Source organism: Merops nubicus, unplaced genomic scaffold (genome assembly GCF_000691845.1).
Source record: "Merops nubicus isolate BGI_N331 unplaced genomic scaffold, ASM69184v1 scaffold12228, whole genome shotgun sequence".
NCBI classification, from domain to species: domain Eukaryota; kingdom Metazoa; phylum Chordata; class Aves; order Coraciiformes; family Meropidae; genus Merops; species Merops nubicus.
The window spans coordinates 54,958-73,383 of record NW_008623700.1 but is presented as its reverse complement, the minus strand read 5'-3'; the positions used below and the strand labels follow the sequence as shown (position 1 = coordinate 73,383).

Below are 18,426 nucleotides of genomic sequence, written 5' to 3'. Positions count from 1 at the left end.
CTTCTGCACGGTGGTGAAGTAAAGGATGAGCACAGCTATTACGTGGTCAGTTCACCACCTCACTGATGGGAATTCTCGTTTGCCCTTCCCTAGGTGTACTCTACTGATGCAGTCTGTGTTAGTGTAGATTGCACCACCCTTACCACCATGTAGTGATTAACATTTACTCATGTGGCTAGGTAGTGTGGTTTTGTGTAATGGGCAAGTATTGGGATATTATGACAAGTCTCATAATCTTTCCACTTATGAATTGAGTTTCAAGGTCTTTGATTTTGTTTAGTTTTCAGCCATTAGGAAGCTAACTCTCATTTTTATAATACCTTTTTCTCTCCCATCCATGGAAAAATAAAAAATGGCTTTACCTGAGATTGTTGAAAAACAAGCAGTGGAGGATTAGGATTTCTGGATTATTCTGCATTGGAAAAGAACCTGTTGGAGATAGACTCTAAAAAAAATAACATGTAATGGGGCTGATTACAGTAATGATTTATACAATCACTCTTCCTTGAGCTCTGCAGTTACAATGCATCATGTTCTTGACTGGATGCACCTCCCAGTGGTGCTTTACAGAAGTATACAGTACTGTAATTCAGCAATACTTCAGTAGCATTGCAACTTCAACACATCCAGTGACACAAAAAAAGCTTGGAAGACTTTAATAGGGCCCATTTTAGCATAGTTTTCTTAGTTTCTAAACACCATAGAAAGAATTTTACTTGATTTAATCAGTGATAATTCTTAACGTTGTTACTTTAAAGGATTCTTTTGTTTTGGAGGCTTGTTGAAGAGCACGAAGGTGATATTACATAAATCAGAAAAAGCAATAGACCCTGAAGTGGTACGACTGTCACTGTGTCCTTAGCTTGTTCTGCTGTACTTGGGTATTGAGAAGAACTCAGAACAGGTCTGATACAACATAGAACACCACATGACTTATGCCCCTCTACCTGGAGAGTATAGGGTGGGATAATAGCTAATAGTCTGCTTTTCAGAGATACTCAACACCAGCAATCTCAGCTGAAATGAAAATAAAAGTGGCAGCTGCTCAGAACAGCTGAAAACAGGGCCATGAAGGTCAGTCAGTAAAACTACATCCCATTCTATTTACAGCTTAACATCAGCATCTCAAAACTTTCTCTAAACAACATCTTTTTTGGTTTATTATTTCTGTTACAGTGGGGCAAGAAAATGCACTTGGTTAAGGAAGGGGCTTCAGTATGGGTTTGGATGCACTTCATTTTTCATTTGAGCCTTCTGTCTTCCTCAGCCTCAGTCCACAAGTGAACTATTTTGGAAATTTGAGGGCAGACTGTTAAGTCATTTTTCAAGTAGGCAAGAAGTGGCGTGGGAGAGATTTTCCTAGTTACTCCTGTTGCTGCTATATTTTAAAATCAGCATCTTGTTGAAAGCAAAGAGCTGAAGAATAGCAGGAAGCAAGGCCAGATTCATAATGGGTAGACAACTGTATTCACTTGGGACCTTCAAGGAAACATTAGGGATTTATTCAGTTTGAAGAGCTTGTCCTCAGTGTACATCTGTCTCTGCTTAGTCCAGTGGCAAACCTGAGATGACCCAGGCTTTGTCTTGGTTGCTTACAACCAGCAGAATCTGGAGGTAGAGTCCTCTTTCTGAAGGACCAAAGGTAGTGAGCTCAGCTCAGCTGCTAGAATGGGCAACTAGAATTAAAGTGTCAGAATAACAAATATAATGCTTAAAAAAGTGTGAGAGTATTTGAGGAAGCCAAAACTATATGAAAACTTACACCTGTATGTACACATACATGTATGTATATATGTGTAGCTTCCTGTTGTCTGTTGTTCAGTGTTCATCTCCCATTCCTGTTGCTGTATAACAGAAGTAGGTGGGAGTTGGAGCTGGGAGACTGTGAGAATGTCATGGAGGAGCAAAATGCAAGATTTGGAATAGGTGTCAACGCAGGGAGGAAAGCAGACTCTCTAAATCAGATTTGTGAGGGTAACGTAAAGTCTAATGCAAATACTGAAACAAAGACAGGAGAATAAGCCTTTGGTCCCTTTCTCTGTTAGCACATCAAATCGTGACACAGAGGGAAGGCGTTTTCAGCAGTTTTAGGAATATCTAGTTTTCCTCCATTCTTCAGGCTCATGACGTGGAGAGGAGCTGGCTTTTTTTGTGTAAAGGGATATAATGATACAGCATCAATAAAAACCTTACAAACTTAATAAAAAAAATTAATAAAATCTCTTTGCAGTAGCTGTCTGTGTAATGTTGGATGTATGATGACGTGATACTGGACAGTTATACTGAGATTCATTCAGCTTCCCCTGTGCAGTTCACTTCTGGCTCTTCCACATGGGTAATGCCAAATTCAAGCCAAGAAAACGACTGTACTTATCTGTAAAATGCATACATGCTGTTGTTGCTTAAGAACTAAATTACCTTATATAACTAATAATTTTAGTTCAGCATTTTCAGTGCTTGGATGGCATATCCTGTGTCAGGGAAGATGGTAAATATTGAGGCAAAATTGTTTCATTATGTAAGTCAAATCTCGAAAGATTTCATTGCAGCCACTGTGTGGGTGGGTGTATGTGTGTTTGTTTGTTTGATTATGTATCTGCCTACATAAACCCTCATCTTCTAGTCTACATATTTCCCTTGTCAAAAGTAAAATCATATCAAACACTGTTAAATAGTAATACTTGCACTTACATAGTGTCTTTCATCTAAGCTTCTTATACTACTTTAGTTATGACTTAATGCTTAATAATCCTGGTATGGCATAGAAAATATTATCCCCATTAATAGTAATTAAACAGAATCACAAGGTAGACAAGCACTTGTCTGTAGTGGCACAGACATTTCTCTTTCAAAGATGTATTTATTTTGAGTTGACCATCTTCCTGTAAAATCTCAGTAGAGATGAGGCATGGTAGGTTTTTTTTCAACGTATCTGCTCCAGGTCAGTCTGGGAAGTGGTTGTGTGTGTATGTGGGTGACTGTTACTTGCTGTGTATTACTGTCTGTGCTTTCTCTGTCTTTCTTTTTGGTTTTGGTTATTTGAGACTCCTTTTTTAACAAGCTTGACTGCAAGATGTGCTTTTTTTGAAGTGAGACAGTTAAGTCAGTCAGAAATGGAATAAATTCTTCTACTCTCATTCTCATACTGCTTCTAAATACTCCACTGTCCTTTTGCAGGGTGGACATATCATACAGAACTGAGACAAACCCTCTCCCCCCAGTTCTGAAATGTCTAAAAGCTATCAAAATAGTATTTGACTTCTTTTCTTTTCCAGCTTAACCCACACTATCCAGAAGGTAATAATGAAGGAAAAACTTTGGTAAGTGAAATTTATATGTTGCATGTAATCTGGGAAATACTGGATCCTTAACCTAAAATAGCCTAACACATGAAAGCCCTTCATAGCTTTCCTTTTACTTACCTGTTGTGGCCAATGGGATTGTTTTCTGTATCCTGTACAAGCTAGGGTGTATCTCACAACTGCTGGTACAGAAGGATGGAAGCTGTTCTGCTTCTTGACTATAGATGTGAAATATATCAGTTCTTCTTGAATCAGATGTATTACTTCATGGCTAAATGTACCACCCTCTTTAGCAAGAAAACCAGGGACAAGCAAGTCTGTTTACTTATGTGCCATTACCAATTCAGAGGCTCTTCTTGCAGAGACAAGCTCCCTGGGGGCATGTTTGTCAGTCAGGTGTGGCTCTAAATCTAAGGACATGCTGAAACTCTTTTTATTGCCTGTATTTGAATATATGCAAGCAGATGTTCAGGCACAGGCTTAGTCTGAGCCCTGCCACGCTTCAACTCTAGCATAACATCTTTGCTAGGATCCAAGTTGTCCTTGCTTGCAGTGTGGATGGGTTGGACAATGGCCTTATGCTCTCTGCTAAGGAGGCAACAGCCTTTGCCTTGTACAACATCAAAATTGTGCTAGCTCATTCTGACCAACAAGTCGAGGCCAGACGTGTAGTTTATAATGTGAAGGAAGTGGAGTTAAAAACTTGGGTGAATCTTACTGCTTACAAGAAATAGTCCAAAAAAGAATCATTCCTTCATCAAATTCATGAGATTGCCTTGAAAGAGCGGAGATCTTCAAAATAATTCAGCTTAATTTCTTTCTTTTTGCCTTCTGGCTTTTATTCTTTTAGAGGATACATTTTCAGGGTTTTCTCTGCACGGGGAAGAATTTTTTATTTTTCATGAAATGAAACCCAAGATTCTTACATAATCACATGCCTTCAGGACTGTAATTTTAATAAAAATGGAGACTTCTGTGGGAGTTGACAACATTGGTTTTCCATCTTTCCTGGTATTTGGTGTTAATGGTGAGAAAGCAATAAGAACTAAGCTGTCCAGAGAAATGAGAGTTGTCTCTCATGAAAATATGGAAGTTCCACCAGTTATTTCTCTTTTGTGTTAGAATGACACTTGAAGCCCTTGGAGCTTTCAACTGGAAATTGAGATGAGTTCTAGAATACCCCAATGAATAAGATGCTTGCCTGGAAGTGCTTGGGTTCATGCTCTTGCTCTGTGAACAGCAGAACTCATCTCATAGACATGCATCTGCATTGACCTTGTAATTTGTATCATGACAACACTTTTGAATCAAATCTCCAGATCATTCTCTATTCAAGACACTCCAATTCACTTTGCAGAGCAATCTCAGAACAGGCAAACTTGTATTCTATTGGATGAAAGTATAAAGATACACCCTGGAATCTGCTGCTGTGCTCCAACCTTTCATAGGTGCCCAGCCCAGAGAACCAGACTACAGCTACCCTGAAGTAAGACCTATGAAAACATGTAGAGGGTAGGCCCTCATCACCAAGGATCCAATCCTATTGTACCACACTATAATAATTTAGATATAGTGTAAAGTTCCCAGTTGTAGCAGTTCATCTCATCTAAATACATATTCCCTGCACTGGGTAATGAAGAAGGCACAAGGATGATCTGAGCACAAATGTTCCAAGTGACCTCTCTAAACAGTTTGGCTTAATTCTCCTGGGTATGTGTTTCAACTAAAAACCTAGACCAGATAAATCAGATTAGACAAATACTTCCAATGAAAATTTAATCAAAACTGATTGATGATCAAAACCAATGTCTCTGTGGAAATCTTGGTTGATGCAGTAAGCACTTTGCTGTGGATAATATTTTGTGAAAGAACTAACAATGTTTGGTAACACCTCCATGTAAATCCAACCCCACAGGCACTTCAGCATCCTAGAAATCCCTTTGGATCCTTCACCCCTTTATAGTCTTGTTGGAAATAGCAGGAGTCAGCAATGGCTATTTCAAGCTTTCATTTTGGCCTTGAGCAACTGTGCAGAAAAGCCTCACATCCCTACGCAGGAATTTCTTTTATGTTACAATGATGCAGTGTTCTGAATTATCCCTCAAAAGCACAAGAATCTCACAATGTTTGCAGTTCTTTAAGGGTCAGCTATGTCAGTCTTGTATCCAATATGTACATCATCTAGAGCACACACTTTCTTTGCTCTGTGGTTCTCAGCTGGTGTTTCTTCTGCCAGATGACTGCAAAGGAATCTTTTTAATCTTTTGAAGCAATTAATTAATTCTGAAATACTGCTGGTGAAGGGGGAGGTGGAAGTGGACCTACACCAGCAACATCTGAAGTCTCAGTAGCAGGGAAATGGGAGATGCATACTTGGATCCTTTCAACTGAAGGAAGGAACTGAGCCTGCAGGCTGTGTTTTTCATTTCTCTGTTAGTCTGTTGGACAGCAGGGGACCTGCTACTTCCCTGTCATCTGGGTTGTAAAGGTGGCATAACTATCTGTGCATATCATGCCAACCCTTAGCTCCTAAATGTGCAGTAGGGCTCCTTGGGCATGTTCACTGCCTGGTTTACAAGTAGTGATCACAGTTGCTTAGGCAACTGAATTTGAGGAAGCAGCAATGGGTGGAGGATTTTCTGTGGTGCAGTTCTGCATCAAAAGATGCCTAAGTGCATCTTTCCTGCATTGTCTTAAGTGACTTAAAAGTCTGAAATTATTTTGGCTCCAGAAAACAGAAGTACTAGTGGAAGTCACTAGGACTTTTGTCCCTGAGCATTAAAGCCATGCTTGGACTGCGATTCATTGTTCGTTGATGGGTTGCTTCTTGGCCTTAAAATGGGTTGATTGATATTCTTTCTATATTTCCCACAGCTAAACTCCAGAAGTCTTTTTACTTTAAATGGGAATACCTTTCTGTGATTTGAAGGCCTTATCAAAGAAAAGGTTTCTTCATCTCTTGAAGTTGAGAAGACTGTAGTGTATCGTGCATCAAAACGAAGTTCTCTGTATTACAGCTCCCATTAAATCCAAAATTGGTGTATCTTAGGCTATCAAGCAGCCTATTATTTCTAACCATGGAAATGTATAGCATCCAGAAGAATGCTATAAACACTGAGGAAATGTCAAGAGCAGATGGGAACCTGGCATTTGTTAGCACCTTTCTATTAGGGCTGTCTTTCGATAGGGACCTTAACTCCATTTGTTGGCAATTTCATGAGAGTTCTAATCCTAAGCAGTTCCAAACCAGCTTTCACTGTTAATATTTTTTTTAGGATTGAGACTGGTATGCATTTATTTTCTTGTACAGGAGCTGGACAGTTCTACCATGGACTTCTAAGCACAGTTTGATCTATCTCCTTTGACTTCTGTTTATCTGTATTTGTGAATTCCAGACAACTCTGCAATTAGAAGTTTTCTTTCTGTTTTTTTTTTTTTTTTCCAACCCAGGTGATCTTTTTTTCTGGTAAACACTGTAAATAATTTTTAAAAAATTTATTTTACCTCCTAGCAACTAAGTTGGTTTAATTAAAATTTTATACCATGAGACAGGTGATGCACTTTAAACAAGCAGAATAGGCTTGGAGAATTTATACTTTTTTAAAGGCTTGATTAAGAACTAACCTGACAATAAACAATCTGGGAAAAAAAAATAAAAAAAGGAGGAGGAGGAAAGAAAGATTACCAGCTTTAAAATGTCAGTGTCTGCTTATATAAAGCCAGCAGTCAGAGGACTTGAGAGTCTGGAGGGAGAAGGGGAGACACGGATGCCGGCACATTAATATTATTCTGCTGCTGCACACAGGTCTGAATCAGCTCTGAAGGTGCATACGTTGTTTCCTACAGAACATCTCTGGCTCCTAACAACAGAGTTACAACGTGATGTCTCTGCTAAAAATGCAGTGACTCACAAATGAGTCAACAGTGAAGGCGTTAGAGGGTAACTGCTGTGCTGTCTGCCAGGGCTCTGTAACGTGCAGGAGCAAGGCTGCCCATTCACTGACTCCACTTTCTTTTCATAGAGGATTTAAAAAATCATCTAACCTAGGGAGTTCTACTCACATTACCAGTCTCTGAAAACACTGGTTTTGTAAGAGCCTCCTAAACTGGGTTAACACTGAGACACCACATTGTACTGGATTTAGCAGGCATTCTCAGAGCTCTGGCTGCTATTAAATTTAATTTCTGCTGAAATCTGTAGTGCAACTTAATGTATTCATTCAGAAGCAGGACATTATCCTTGGCTGTCGCTGTGCCACAGAGGTACCTTTACTAATTGGAATTGTAGATTGGGTTTCTACAAGACAAGGTATTTCAGCTCTATCCTGGTTTTGTATTGCATTTTGCAGTTAAAAGGAAGGCCCTTCCATAAGCAAAGCTCCATGTAAATCTGCTGAGTTTAAGGTATGATACTCAGTTGAGTTGAATAATGAAGATTTGGGGTAGGTCACAATTACTAGGAAATCCTAATATGATAACTGTGAAGAAGGGTTATTTGATGGGCTACAGATACTGCTCTTTGTACCACCTGGTATTTGGACTGGGTCATTGGTTTGAAAGGTGTGGGTCCAACTCTTGTCAGGCAGAAGAGGAGCTGAATGTGTGTTTCCTTCATCCTTGTGAGCAGTTCAACCAGTGCACAAGAGAGTGAGGTGATTCCCCCTTCCTCACCTTGGATATGATTTGACCTGTGACTGCCTGTCACTGGTTTGCCAGTGGTTTGGGATGATCAAAATTTTTTATTTCCTCAGGGAATTTATTATTTTCTAATACTGTTTTCTCCACAGTTCTTGCACTTCTTCTCTGTACTCCTAGCACGTAATTCACCTGCTTTTTATTTTTTTAAAGAAGTCTTGAGAGTGCTTTCCTTGGCTGTCACTGACCACATCACCATCTCTTAAAACTGTTCATTTGCTTCATCTTGATACTGCTTTAAATTGAATCTTCTCTCTATATTTGGTTCCCTTTACAGTTCCTTTCCTCCCTTCTCTTCACTGAATCAGGTTTTGCTGGCTGCATCTGCTTGTATGCCCGTTTCTTACCTGTGCAGATGTCATCCTGTTTTCATCTGCTGAGGGATGCAGTGCTTCTCCTGACCTGATCATATTGTCCAATTAATTTGAAGTAGTCTAATACTTTCACTTCTTTCCACACCCTCACATACACTCACCTGCTGATTCAGTAATGGCTTGTTTAAATGCAGATTCTGATGACTGCTGCCTAAACTTAATTACTCATAAGAAACTTTGTGTATGTCTCTCTCACAGAGCCATGTGAACATGCACTCAGACATAAATATAAATCCATGGATGCTCATACTTAACCATTTTTTGCTCTCATACACTCCATGCATTTCAGTTGTTTTCAGAGCTGTCAAGTTGAAGGTAACTTCTTGTTACATGGGTTTTTTTTCCAACACTCATTATCCAGGTTGTGAGGTGTGTCTGAGATCCTAAAATAACATTATAAAGAGAGTTCTAAGATTTGCACCCAAGTCCAGTCTGGAACTACTGTACAGCTTTTGTCTGATTTTGCTCAGCTAAGCTTTACATTGCAGTTAGCAGTGTTGCAGACACTGTCTTGCCTTCTGTTGAAGTGGACTTTCTTTTTAGACTACTACAGACCTCCTGGATTTAAAACTAGTTTTCCAGTTTTCCATTTTGTTTGTTAATGTAGGAAGTAAATTTTCATTTGGTATTAGGCTCTGACTGACACCTGTTAAGGTCTTGAGAGGTTTGTCTTACAGCTTACTAGCCTTTCCAGTTTGAGTCTCATCCTGAGTATGTAGACCAAAATATATATGGAAATGACAAAAAAACCCTCTTTATTTTATCAATCCTTGCATGCAGGTTAGTTTTTTTTTTTCTGTGAATTTGTTTAATATTTTTTTGGTCATAGGATATGGTAGGATCTGAGGACTGCTAGATGAGTTTAATTCAGTGTGAGAGACAGGAGATGATTGCCCTGTGTCTCAGCAAATCTTCCTATCAAAAACTATTGACAATACTCTAATGAGTAGATGAAGCTAAGAAAAACTTTTAGGAGGATTTCTTCCTGTGTTTTTCCTACTGTCTTTGTCTTTGCTAGAGGCAGGGGGATGGAAAGCTGGCATTTTGTAGGCTTGATAATGAAAAAATGGTTGTTTTGGAAGGATTCAAAGAGTGCCTTGAAATGAGATAACTAGTTATTTCTTACGTAGTTTCACTCATCCTTGATTTTGTTGCTTAATCTCAAATGGCAATATGAACAATCAAAGCTTTGCTCTTGATTATCCCTTACAGTTTGGTTTTAATCAAGGTACTAAAGCAAACCAAGTACAGCTTAGCCTCTTTACATGGCTTTGTATTTCTCTTCCCTAGTGGTGCATTATAAATCATTATAATACTATTTCAGGTTGCCAGTGGTTGATTTTTCTCTTTTGGCTTTCTTCATTCCTCTGTTCCTCTACCTCCATGATATATTTTGTTTATGTGAAGGGCCCCGGGCAGCCAGTCTCTTAATTGGTTATTAGTCTTTTGTAATTTGTGTAACTCAACACCCCAGAGGAGCAGCTTTTACTTATGCCAGTTATTCAGTTGGTTGCTCTGTGGTGACAGGCACAGAATCAGAATTGCTCCTTCAAGCAAAGATATGTGCTTATGGAAGGTAGCATCTGGAGTCTGTGAGGACAAAGGTGTGTAGGTAACTAAGGATGAAGGATGGCTTCTTAGTGGTGCTGGGTCCCAGAATTCCAGCAGACTTTCAGCAGCTGGAGAGAGGAAGATCACCACCTTAGAGTCACACGTCTCTCTTGAGCACCAACACAGCTTTGTAAATCTGTCACTTGGAAGCTAGGCTCTTGGAAGAGACCAAACTTCTTCAGTTGCAGCGGGCAAACTCAGACCTGTGTTGGATCCAGCCTCCAATGTGTTATCAGCCTGTGCTAGGATTTCTAGTATAATCTAGTTCATGCTTTGTGTCTCCCCTTTCCAATGACAAGTTGATCTTAGTAGAGCAGATATTCTGCCTCTTGCTGTTTGTCAAGTGTGCTGCTGTGATTCTGACCATATGAGAGGAAAAAATAAACAAACTTAAGTAAACTAGCAGTGGATTTAGGCAAAATGCTTACTCTTTTAATCCCTGCCTCCCTTTAAAAAAATCCAATTTTCATTAGTCCTTTTAACTTGGGCCCTTTCCAAACCTGCACTGCGTAGCTACATCTATTGGGAGTGAAGGGTCTGCAACTCCCACAGGTTTTTTGAAGTTGTAGGTGTCAAGTAATAAGATATACACTACTGGCAATCTCTCTGCAGCTTGTGACCTGCTGTTGTTATAATGACTGCCTGAGACCCCGTGTGCCTGGGGCAAAGTGCATCCTTTGTGTTCCTACTAGAATGTAAAAAAAAAAAAGGTACAATTCAGACTTATTACTTGTCTGCAAGGTAATTGGAGAATTTATAATGGGCCCTGATGCAAGCAAATAACCCTTGTGCCTAATCAGCAGAGAGATGGCGACCTTCCTGCTTCAAAGAAGAAACGCCAGGCAGGGGAGAAGATTATGTACACTTTGGTCTCTGTGCCACATGGAAATGACATTGCATCTCTCTTTGAACTGGATGCCACCACTCTTCAGAGAGCTGATTGCCTGGTTCCAAGGTAAAAAAAAAAAAAAAAAGAGGGGAAAAAATAGTGCTGCATTGACAGGGTTTCTTCCTAGCGTTATGCTGGTGAGAAAAGCAGAAAAAAATCAAACATGAGCAAGTATTATCCTTCAGTTAAAATTTAAGGAGTGTTCATGGATAAACAAGGGATGTATAAAACATGATACTGCTGCTGTGACTGAGTGAAATAATTATAAGGATAAAAAAGTGACACAGAGACTCTGTGAAGAGAAAAATAACAGGCTAAATATTGCACAGATATATATGAGGATGGGACTGAGCAGTGTGCAGTGTTTGGAAAAACTGTGCTGCTAACTGAATTGTTCCCAAGGAAATAATAATGCGTGTGGTGAACTGGGCTTCTGATTCCCTGACAGATCACGATGCCACTGAGGACATTTGTTATTCAAATGAACTCAGCAAGTGGCTTCTGACTTTTCCTTGTGAATATTTGAAATTTCAGCTGTGTTCCTTAGCTGAGATTGGGTAGGTAAGTCACAAGGTGTTGGCTGTGACTGAATGGGCATGCAGACACTCAGGGCTAATTGTTAGGAGGGTGGATTTTAAAGCCGGGTACCTGCAAATACTGATGTATGCAGCTTTGAAGTGTATGTGCTGTGCTCAGTTTCTCCAGATAATTTGCTTACTTGAATACTCGAAACCCATCAGCCTAAAAGGGAGGGTATGAATGAAGACCACAGTGAATATATTTAGAAAGTAGGATTCCGAGTAAAAATCGTAATTCATTTCTCAGCTCTGCTTTTTGTAATACCAGAGATTATCATATGGAAAGAATGCAGAAGAATCTTGTGTCCCTTCTTTGTTCACTTGATTTTCAGTTGAGAACTGGGACTGTAAATACTTGCTTACTGGCACAGGGGTTTGCAGATCATAATTGTGGGGCTGTGAAACCATGGTCAGTTTTACTGTCTGGCTTTTGTGCTGTGACAGTTTGAAAGATTTACTCTGCAGAAGAAAATAAGAAAAGAATTGGTTTTAGTCATTCAATGTATTTCTACTCAGATGGGATTTTATAACACCTTCCTTTTAATTTTTTTTCTTTAAGGAATATTTTACTCCTAGGCTTATATAAATACTTAAAATGAGCATTCTGCATAATCCCTAGATGCTGTTTGTTCTTGTTGCAGCTCTGTTCTAGGTGAAAAAGGAGACAAGGGGAAGGGGTAGTACAGTATCTTTTAGGTCTCACTCACCCTTTTATTACAAATGGCTGGTGTGGCTCATGCCCTCAACTCTCCTGTCAGGGTCATGTGTTGCATTGCATCCCACCTTGCCCACTGTAGCTCAGGACTGATCATCTAACCTGTTATTTGCTTTGTTCACCTTCAGGAACTCATATGTCCGACTGAGGCATTTGTGCACTAACACTTGGGTCACTAGTACCAGCATTCCAATAGATACTGATGAAGAGAGGCCTGTGATGTTAAAGGTAAAATCTTGGGATTGAAATCCCAAACTCATTCCTGAAGTTCTCTACTGGTGATGTCACTTCTGACATTTAAAATACTCATCATAATTAGGATAAAGATAAGAGGATTGCTTACCCACATTAAACCAAAAACTATTGCAGATTGGGACGTGCCAAACAAAAGAGGACAAAGAAGCTTTTGCCATTGTGTCAGTTCCTCTCTCTGAGGTCAGAGACTTGGACTTTGCCAATGACGCAAATAAGGTTCTGGCATCAACTGTTAAAAAGCTGGAGGATGGAACAATAACCCAGAATGAAAGGAGGTTAGTGAGTTTATTTTTTTTTAACCTCCTAAATTAGTGTCACGATGTCATGAGTAACAAACATCCCAGTAATGGGTAAGTTACTAAGACCTGTATGGACATTGAGGCAAGTGGGAGAGGACAGTTCAGTGCTGAGAGTGCTGGCCTGGGATTAGATTCCATTCTGCTACAGCATCCTTGCAGCACCTCAGGCTGGTCTGTGTGTCTCATCTGCAAAATGGGGATAAACAGCACTTCCCCAGCTTGCTGGCCACATAAATAAATAGGTATCTCCCTGGGCAAATGCAACATGCTTGTCTTAACTTCCTTTGGTAAACCACTTCTGAGCTGTAATATGTAATATCATTGCATTTGATTCTCATGTAAAAAAAAAGCCATTCAAGAAAAAAAAAATTCTCATGTGAAAGGAAGAAATTCAGTGGACAGCATAGCAGGACTCTTGATTTGAGTAGAGTTCACTGTACCACACGTTCATGCTGTGGGAGCAGTAGAAGGAGGTCTCAGAGTGACTGAGAAGCTGCCACAGTAGCCCTTCCCTTTCTTATTTCTATTTTTCCCTGTTCTCTTTTCCTATTTTACTTCATTTTGGTGTTTACCCTTGTATTCATCCATGTTTCAGCTGTACTGCTATTAGAATGTCTGTTCTTCACACCTGCCCCTGAATTAAGGGATTTTTTTTGTACGCTGCAGCCAAATAAATCCCACTGCCAGTGATGCAGTTCAGTGTTTGCTTTCAGCTGTCTCTGGTTAAACTGAGTATTAGACAGCATCTCTGGCAGTGTTAATTTGTAACTTCTATTCCACCATGCATCATATACAGCGTTTTGCTGAAAATGTTAGTTTTTGGTGATAGAACGGAATTTTTGCTGTTGGTTGTCACTGGCAATTAGACCAGGTGGTTTAATATTGGGTGGAGGATTTATCTTAACAGGCAAATCTGTAATGGCCTAGGTGTTGGTACTCAGCCTTGAAAAGCTGATGGGCTATTTCCTGATTGAGTTGAACCAGAGAGGGATGTGACATAATCAAGGTGTGACATCCCTGTATTAACCTTGCACTGCTCTGTCACTGCAACCCCATATTGTCAAGTCTTGATGTTGACAGATTGGTACAACACATGTCATACATTTCAGTGTGATTTCAGAGCAGTGCAATTATTTGTTAGTTCCTGTGGTTTCCTTTGGAAAAAAGCCCCTCTTTTCCCTGGCTTACCACCTTCCTGCATACGTAAGTAGGAGCCCAAACAGTTTATTCCTGCTTCTTCCATCCTATATCTACCTTTTCTATTTTCTGTTGAGAGAGGACCTTACTGCTCTCCCCTAGTGGGCTGAGACTTTCAAAGCTAAAGCTCACTTGGAGGGTTCAGCTAAACCAGCCCAGCTCTCTTGTGGGCAATGGAAGCTTTGTGTCTGGCTCCCAGAGATGACTGAAAATCTGCTGGATATCTTCCTGCCACTTTCATAGCTTGCCTATGGGTTTAGTAATTATAGACTAGATGTTATCCAAACTCAGGTGATGCTGCCACAGGGTTGGAGACATGTCGTTTTTGTTTGTAGAAGATTGATAGTTCTTTTAAGGGAGATTCATTGAAATCTGTGGGCATCTCTACTTCTCTCTGTGCATGCCTGGCAAGGGATGTTAGTAACAAGGAAACAAGGACTGCTTTCTTTCTGCATTTGCATTTGTTTTCTTTCTTTTTGTATTTTGTGAAGGTAGGAGAGAAGGAATTACTACTGCCTCTGTCCTTTTTTAGCACTTGCTTCTGCCAAATCTTTTGTATAGCAAAGAGAAACAAATATAGTCTTTTTTCAATAGTTTCTTTGGTCAGTAGGGAAATAGTCTAGTGGCAGAATGTTTTTATTCCTCCGAGTCCATCATATTGTTTCTTGGACCCATGTCTGTGATAAATGTATAAAAAAATCTTGCTAGGCTGGGTAAGAATGTCTTTCTACTCTTTTCCTGGGCCTTGAGGCCAGCTGGTATAGATTTTAGATTTCTGAATACTCTGCATCAATCCAACATCCTGTATTTTTCTCCTTTTTCCCTCTGGTTGTTGCTTAATGCCTTAGTAAACATCTCTGTGATGGATTTAAGCCTCTGCTGAAACACAGTCTGAAATTCTTAAGTACCTGTCAAACTTAACTTTGCATTGATGTTCCATTGTGCTAGATAAAACTTGTTCTAAATGGTGATTTTCTCTCTTAATGAATCCTAGCAAGTGCTGAATGACTGTTTATAATGATTTGTCTATTCATTCTAGGTTTGTAACCAAGTTACTGGAAGATCTCATTTTCTTTGTTGCTGATGTGCCTAATAATGGGCAGGAAGTTTTGGATGTGGTGGTCACCAAAGCAAACCGGGAACGACAGAAATTAATGAGAGAACAAAATATATTGGCTCAGGTATGTCCTCCTGTAGTAATAAATTGGTTGTATTTGCAAACAGGTCGTAGAAATGATTTGAAAAAAGTTAGTTTTTAAGTAATTTGGCTGATGCCCTGTTGTTTTTGTGTCTGGTTGGGCTGGATAGGTATCACACCACTTAGTCAAGGCTCACCTCTTGGTCTGTGAATCAGATGGAGTATGATAGACATGCCATGAGGGGTCATGCCTGATGGCTGTTAGTTCCATGTGGTTCTGATGACTTTTAAGACTACATTTGACAGCAAATTCTTGATGAATTTTGAAACAACCTTGCAATGTGGTCCAAATCCTGCAAGTGTTCCCCACATAGGAAAAATTGTAATGCCCTCATGAATCCCTGACTTTGTATGAGGGCAAATTTGCATGTAAATCAAAGTTAGGTCTCTTTAAGTAGCCTACTGAAATTTGAAAAAAAAAAAAAAAGTTAAAAGGATGAAATTGGATAGCAGACAGCATTGTCCTCCTTCTTCACTTTAATTTATCCAGAATTAAGGCACTTCATTGACAATGTTTAAAATTGGGGATAGCAGTAAAGAGAAAACAATGTCAATCAAGTTAGTGGGAAAAAAAAGCTGAACACACAAAGCTGTAATGTCTGAGATTGTGCCCCCAGTTGTGTGTAGTCATCTGTAGGTAAGTGCAGTGATTCACTACTCACTTTGGTTGATAAGGCCCTTGTGCTAATCCTGTTAGAAGACATTTCCATTGACTGCTGCAAGTTAAGCAAAAACCTGAGTTTTGTGTTCATTCTCAGTGACTGTGATTTTGAACAGGTATTTGGCATTCTCAAAGCTCCTTTTAAGGACAAAGGTGAAGGGTCGATGCTGAGGCTTGAAGACCTGGGTGACCAGAGATATGCTCCATACAAATACATGTTAAGGTTATGTTACAGAGTTCTCAGACACTCCCAGCAGGACTATAGGAAGAACCAGGTCAGTGGTATTCAAGATCATTTTCCTCCTGATTTCTGTAATTACATACCCTGAGTTTGACATCACTCCTTGCAGGTACACATGGGGTTTATGGGAATGGTGAAAGGACTGAGTTTTGTGTAGGTTGGTGGTAAGAACTCAGTCATACACAGCGTTTTTGTTTTGTAGGCATTTGTAAATGAATTGAATGCTCAGCAATGAGTATCATAGGTTCACCTTGTACTTTTGCAGGGTCTGACTAAGACTAGGGTCCATTTCGTTATTCTTGAGCTTTCTGTTATTAAAATTATGCTCTTGGACTCTGGATTATGAAGTGGGAAGTCTGCAAAACTGTTTCTGTAATTCAAATATATGTAGAGGGATGGCAGCGAATCAGACATGGGGTTATTCTGTCAGGTAGCCTGATTTCCCACTCCTTGTCAATGTTTCAGAACATGGTGTCAAGTGCTTTGCACATTGCAGTAGGGTAAAACTGTACTAACTTTATAGGACCAAAGGGACTAGCAATAAAATATTTAACTGCTCTGTGTGGCTTCTTTGTTTTCTTTTTAGTGCTTTATAGAAATATTTCTGTCTTGGAGGGAGAGAAAGGGAGCGGGGAAGACTCAGGAAAGAAAGTTTCTTAAATGTAAAAACCTTTTGGGTTTTCCTTTTAAAAAGAGTAGTTGCCATTTCTTGAATTTTGGGTGTATTTTCATGGATTCATTTCCTTTTGCTTATGTAAGAATAAGAATTAGTCATCCTTAATACCGAGTAGGTTTCTTGAGGTACCTTTGGGTGTAGGGATTCTTTTGTACAGTTTAGACATTCTTTGGTTCAGGCCAGTTCAGAGAGGAAAGTTTTGAGGGTTATTTTGGTTGCTGATGGAGCTGGATGCTTCTGTTTCTAAAAGACAAACATCACTGCTTAACTAGTCATCATGGGAATTTTCATGTTTTCAGGAGTATATTGCTAAGAACTTCTGCGTCATGCAGTCCCAGATTGGCTATGATATCCTGGCAGAAGACACCATCACAGCTTTGTTGCACAACAACAGAAAACTGCTAGAGAAACACATCACAGCTAAAGAAATCGAGACATTTGTTAATTTGCTCAGGAGAAATCGAGAGCCAAGGTTTGGAGTGATCCATGTAACAGTCTTTTTCTGCATGGATAGGATTTTATATTTGCAGTAGCTGTGAATCTGCTTGCTATTCATTGTTTTCTTGTTTCTTTTTCCCAATTTAATTATTTTTTTTTTTGGCCTGGCAGATGGAAGCCCCACAGATACAGTGGGATTTGGGCTTATTTCAGATTGGGGCAAAGAGAAGCAAAACTGAAATTTTAATTTCTCATAACTCTATGAAACTGCCACTTGTGTTGGTTCCCCTGCTAGTAATCTTGGTGCAAATCACACAGATGCCAGTATTTCTAAGCTTTTATTAATACCAGTTTTCCTGCAGGTTCTGATTCCAGGTCAGACCTGAAAGGGTCCTAGGGCAGTGAAGATTCCAGTGAACATTTGTGCTAGACCAGATCTTTTTCCAGATGAAAAATTCTGGACTTTAACTTTATGCAGTTAGAATTTTTTTTTATTAGCTTTACATCAGAATATAAAGGAAATGGATTTTTAAAATGGAAAATCTGTACTTTTTTCTGTGGCAGTCTCCATGACTTTTCATGGAGAGTTTTGGAGACTTTTGCAGCACTGTTCGTGTGAGTAAGAACTGTGGCAGTGTGCTCTAAAACATGAGAGCTACAAAATTTAAAACCTTCCTGAAATTGAGCTCCAACTAGGTAACTCCCCCAGAATTCTCTGTAATTATGTGCTGTTTACTTCATATTATCCTTGTGATGCAGTATTGCTGTGTGCTGTTAATTACCTGCTGCCACAAAGCTTCATTTCAGTGATGGGTAAAGTTGCTCCTAAGTGTGACCTAAATACTGGTGCTGTACTCATCCCTTGCAGTTCCTAGACTTCTGTGGGGAGTGTGAGCTGTGCTAATGAAGAAAGGATTTTATGATTCCCTCTGGTAGGATGATCATCTGTAGAGGTTCAAGGATCTCTAATGGCTGCTAGTAGATGTTTTACCTGGATTTATAAGGAAGTGGAGCAGATAATACATGCATGTGCCTGCTCATATCTGCTCCCCCATCAGCTCCTGAACCTCTTGCCCAGTTTTAGCTAAATTTGCTACTGGTGGGCTCAGAGATACTCAGTTCCTATGAGTGTCATGAAAAGAAGCAGCTCCACAATCCTTGTTAAACATCAGAAAAACTAAATTTGAGAGGCAAATTCATAGACAGCTGATTCCTGTGCAATGCTTTGTTATTTCTGCTTTACATGGAGTGACCTCTTTGAATGTAGAGGTTCTGTCGTCAGGTCCTGATGGCTCTT

At 39.6% G+C, this 18,426-nt stretch overlaps 1 protein-coding gene across 1 annotated transcript in view; it reads left to right on the top strand.

Annotated features, from left to right (window-relative positions):
* Positions 1-3,281: 3,281 nt before the first annotated feature.
* ITPR2 (inositol 1,4,5-trisphosphate receptor, type 2) overlaps positions 3,282-18,426 on the top strand; it is a gene marked incomplete at its 3' end in the record, with an annotated part of 60,360 nt that continues 45,215 nt past the window's right edge. The window contains exons 1-7 of the mRNA XM_008945164.1: positions 3,282-3,320; positions 10,786-10,937; positions 12,293-12,392; positions 12,534-12,694; positions 14,955-15,096; positions 15,891-16,049; positions 16,991-17,163. Of these exons, the coding sequence (XP_008943412.1) occupies positions 10,840-10,937; positions 12,293-12,392; positions 12,534-12,694; positions 14,955-15,096; positions 15,891-16,049; positions 16,991-17,163 (833 nt within the window). The remainder of the gene's footprint in view (positions 3,321-10,785; positions 10,938-12,292; positions 12,393-12,533; positions 12,695-14,954; positions 15,097-15,890; positions 16,050-16,990; positions 17,164-18,426) is intronic.